This window comes from Egretta garzetta, unplaced genomic scaffold (assembly GCF_000687185.1).
Source record: "Egretta garzetta isolate BGI_Z169 unplaced genomic scaffold, ASM68718v1 scaffold422, whole genome shotgun sequence".
NCBI lineage: Eukaryota > Metazoa > Chordata > Aves > Pelecaniformes > Ardeidae > Egretta > Egretta garzetta.
This window is the reverse complement of record NW_009258888.1, coordinates 283,360-288,271: the sequence shown is the minus strand read 5'-3', so window position 1 is coordinate 288,271 and position 4,912 is coordinate 283,360. Positions and strand designations below refer to the sequence as shown.

At 57.3% G+C, this 4,912-nt stretch overlaps 1 protein-coding gene across 1 annotated transcript in view; it reads right to left on the bottom strand.

The window, feature by feature from the left end:
• Positions 1-1,480: 1,480 nt before the first annotated feature.
• Positions 1,481-4,912, bottom strand: part of LOC104121951 (junctophilin-3) — a 17,808-nt gene continuing 14,376 nt past the window's right edge. The window contains exon 2 of the mRNA XM_009634023.2: positions 1,481-2,262. Coding sequence (XP_009632318.1) covers positions 1,481-2,262 — 782 coding nt within the window. The remainder of the gene's footprint in view (positions 2,263-4,912) is intronic.

Here is a 4,912-nt window from a genome sequence, read left to right as displayed (position 1 = left end):
AGTCTTTCTGCTGCTCTGCAGTCTGTTTCCTACCTGGCAATCTAGTGGGATTTTTTTTTCTTTTTTTCCCAAAGCTTTGACAACAATTCGGTACAACATCAGCTCGAAAACATCATCAAGCCCAAATATGCTCCCAACGCAGGCCTGGGAGTCTCATTCACATTGCAGATAAGTCATCGGCAGACATTCTGATAAAGATTTCAAGTGTGACTCCGCATACAAATGATCCAGACCCAACAATTAATCCGGCACAGGCGATGGAGGAGATACCTGGCTTTTTCCCCTAACCCCAGCCCTTTTTCCCCAGCCTGGCTGCTATTTGTGGCACTTCCTGAGAAACCAGAAAGGAATGGCCATGCTCTATGAAACCAGCACGAAAAAGCGATGCGAAGAGCCCTGAATTCGGCAAGAGGAGCCTTGCCTCCTCGGCTCACCTCTTGCCTGGGACCTTGCTGCAAGTCACGAAGCTCCAGGCGCATTTTGGGAGCCAGCTAGAAGGCGCTTGAGTTGCCCCTGCTTTGAGCTGGGAGTTGGACCCTATGTCAACCTAAATTAGACCTGACCCCTTCCTCCGCCCACTCTTCCTGCTGGTTTTCAGCTGGATCGGGTCCCTGCTCCAAATCGCTGAGCAGTTCCATGATGGCTAGAGCCAGGCAGGGACAGGGGGGACTTCTTGAGGCTCGTCGGGATTATTTGGGCACCCAGATCTGCTGCTTTCTTAGCAGAGCCTCATGTAGGGCAAACCCTCCCCAGGGGAGGCTCCATCAGCTGCAGCCAGCGACTTGACTGCTTTCCCACTGTGATTTGACTGTTTTTCCACTCAAAACCTCTTTTGGGAACAGAAATATCTGGGAATCCTCCCATAGCATAGGCCAACCCTGGGATGGTTCCTCTTGGCTATAAGTAAGACAGAGGATACAGCAAAAGAGCATCCCAGGAGCTCTTCTGCTGAGGGTATCATCCTGCTTATTAAAGAGGCCGGCGAGAAACAGGGTAAATGACCCGGTCCCTCCTAAGTGACAGCTATCAGCCTGTGAGCCCCACACCGTGCCCCACAAGTGCAGTCCCACCACGGTGCAACCCCCCCCTGCACAGGCTGCAGCGAACGCACGGCGCTGAGTGACCCTGCACGGCCTCGATGGCTGGTTCGGGAGGGTCGTGCACCCACAGCTCGCTCAGAGTTAGCAGGGGGACAATTCGGCTTGGATTCACCCCGTTTTGAACACCACCTGTGAGGCTTGGGCAAGCCCAGTGGCTTGGTTTTCCAGGATGCTGCCCATTCCCGCTTTGGGGTCCGGATAGCACCGACTGCTGCCTGCACCAGCAGCCCCCCACCACCACCCCTGCCTGCCCCCAGCACCTTCCCTAAAATACCCGCCCCAAGCACCTACTAGCGCAAGTCTCATCCCACTTCTCCGATCAAACCGCAGCCGTCGGGGCGGGACCCCTGCCAAGACGCCGTGTCGGGACAGGGGCCACCTTACCTGGACGCCGCGATCTCCGCTTTCTGCTTGGCGATGGTGGCTGCCCGCTCGGCCGCCTCGACAGCCCGATCCACCTTCTCACGGATCTTGCTGGCCCGCAGCGGGATGAGGTTCTTCCTCTTGCCGCTGACCAGGACGTTCTGCTTGTACTTGCCCTCCTCCTTGGTGCCATCAGGGAAGGTCATGCAGCCATAGCCGTGGCGCTTGTTGTTGGCCCATTCTCCCTCATACTTCAGCCCATCCGAGCGCTGGCTCACCCCGAAGCCCGACCGTTTGTCATTCTTCCACTCGCCGACGTAGATCTCGGTGGTGGTGGCGTCGATGTCATCTTCGATGACGGAGAGCTCAGCTTCACCCTCGCCCAGGCTGATGGTGGAGTTGATGTCGCTGGCGGTGGAGCTGACCGTGCTCATCCCGGCTTCACTCCGGAAAGAGCTCTGCTTGCTCCGCTGGCTGGCCAAGGAGCTCTTGGACTCAGACTTACGGAGCTTGAGCCCGCTCAGCAGTGACCGCCGGAAGATGCCCTTCTTCTTGCTCTTGAGGATCTCGGCATCGCTGTGGGCCATGAGGACGAACCCACCCCGGGAGACGGCGGGGCTGCCGGCCACCGCCGGCGAGGAGTCGGGGTGCAGTGCCGTGCCGTTGGTGTGCTCGCTGCGCAGGGAGTTGATGGATGTCCTCAGGGGTGACCTGATAACCGCAGCCATGCCGTAGGGAACGCTCTGCCGGACGCCGTAACCCTGGCGCATCCCTCCGACCCACTGGCCCTGGTATGTCCCTGGGAAGAGGAGACAAAAGCAGAGAGGGGTTTCATGGCATGGCATCCTGCGGACCGCTACGGGCATCAAACTCCTCTGAGAGCCCCTCGTTAGTGGGAGCAGCAAAGTGCAGCTCTGGATCCCGGTCCCATCTCCGTGACAAGGACTGTAATGTCAGGTTGTGGGAGGAAAAAATGACATCTGGGCTGGATTGCAGGCATGCCCTCCAGCTGCAGCGCAGAAATATGAGAAATAAGGCATCACCGAGGACGGAGCGATGCTTGAAGGAACTGTCCCTTAGATGAGCCCCTAAACTGAAAGGGAATGGAATGGGGAGATGGGGTAGGGGAATTGCTGTCCAGGAGCAGGCTCCGATCCTGCCCGTGCTGCCGGCAGCGATCAAAGCGGATGGTCTATTATGATGCATTTATTTATATACATAGCGCCTTTCAGCCGGCGTGTAGCGGAAGGGAGTGGCTCTGTAGGAATAAAGACTTCACAGGGAGAAATCCATTTGGTTATTCCCCTTGGAAACATGCCCCGTTGCCTACGTTTACACGGGCACTTACTAGAGTTGCTTAACTGGTCGTTAGCGGAATGAAACGCACACAGGACCTCACCGTGGCACTGGGAATGGAGGCACAAGAAACCCGTCCAGCCCGGGAAGCGCAATGGGAGCGTAACGCCTGCCCTGCGTACCAAAATGCACGGCTGTAATCTGCCCCGGGTTTATTATCCCTTCCCCTCCTGGAGCCTGGCGACGGGCACACTTTCTCATTTTATCCCAGCCGGTTGAACTGCGGGGCTTGTTTTTATCATAGAATCATGGAATGGTTTGGGTTGGAAGGGACCCCTAGAGGTCACCCAGCCCAACCCCCCAGCAGGAGCAGGGACACCTTTAACCACATCAGGTTGCTCACAGCCCCGTCCAACCTGGCCTGGAATGTTCCCAGGGATGGGGCTTCCACCCCCTCTCTGGGCAACCTGTTCCAGTGTTTCACCCCCCTCATTGTAAAGAATTTCTTCCTTATACGCAGTCTATCTTTATTCTTAGGTCGTCTTAATCTTTTCTGGACTAGCTCATGATGCAGTGATTCACCGCCCACCTAAGCTCTTGCGGGGTGGATCAATGAGCCTGACGACAGCTCCTCTGCTGGTACTGGTGTTACTGGGATTCTGCAGCCAGTCCCAGCCCTGGGCTGCCCTGCTGCTTCCCATCCCCGCCGGCGGTGCAAAAAGCAGGGCCCCACGCCAGGACGGACACCAGCAGCGCCTTGCAGCATCAGGGCTTCACTCCAGCCCCACTCCCTCACACCGAGGGGGTCTTAGCAAACAGACTTGCTGAAATAGCAAACCCCGTGGGAATCAAACCGAAACAGCCCCGATGAAAACGGCCTGGATGATCACCACTGCCTCTGTCTGACACAGAGGCTTCCCATCCCGCCTCTGCACAAGATGCTCTTTGCCCTGCGCAATCAGGCTGTGATTCCTAGACATGAGCAACCCATCAGGTCCACCTGAGCCGGCTCTTTTGGCTGCAAAAAATACTGTTCCCTGAGACCTATCGGCCTTGCCGCAGCATCTTCCCTCTCAACATTTTCCAACAGCCCAGCGGAAAAGATTACTAAAATGGGCTGTGCTGGCCATCCCCATCCCAGGTGAACCCTACTCTTGCTGCAAGGAGTGATCCCAACCCTACAGCCATGCATCCTTTTGCTCCATTTCATTTCTTATCCCGATCCCACTCCCAGGATTCCCTTGGGGATTTCCACCACCCGCTCCCCAGGTAGCTCTGGAGATGGGTACATGCTGGAGCAGCTCACGCGGAGCATAGGAACTGCTCATGAAGAGAATGAAACCAGCACCCGGGCACATTTTGGGGGGTATTTTGGGGTGCATCAGCTGTCTTATAGCTGCCCATGCTTTACAAAAATAACCCCAGGGCTCAGGCATCCTTCCCGATGCTCTCATGCAAGCATCCCCCCCGAGGTCCTACATTATCTGGGTGACAGCCTCGTGCACCCCAAAGAAATGCCAGCCCCAAGCTGGGGGACACCAGGAAGACTGCCTTGGAGAAAGGGACATGGAGAGGGAGGGCCGGGTGGGCAGGATTTACCAAGGGTTTATAGGATTAGCACTGGGGCGGGAGGCAGAGCACCGGGATTACAGCAGGCACCCGCAGGGCAGGGCGAGGAGGTGGTGGCAGTGCCGGTGGGGAGAAGGATGGGGGACAATCAGCAAGACGGCCGGCAAACAGCTCGGTGGAGACATCAGACGATGTCCTCTGGTTGGGTTTGAGCAATGAGCCTGGCTCGCTCCATGGAAGCCCACGTTGGTGTCCCAAGGAAGAGGCAACCACCTATGCCATGCACCACGGCTCTCCCCGTGCCCAGTGCCACCCTGGAATAGTGCCTGTGGCAGGGGACAGCCCCCTCATGCCATCCGTCCATCCCCTGCAGACCTGGCACCATCTCGCTCCCCTTTCTGGCTCCTTCCCAAGGCTTTTTGGCAGGACAGCCTACTGGGGGTGATGGGCAGCAACTGGGCGAGAGAGATTTCCCCCAGCACCCTGAGCACCCCTGCAAACGGAGCCCCCCGGATGGCTTGGGATGTCCTCGCCCCGTGCTCAGCCTCCTGCTTCCTCCAGAGATGGATTCGAGGAGTTTTAGG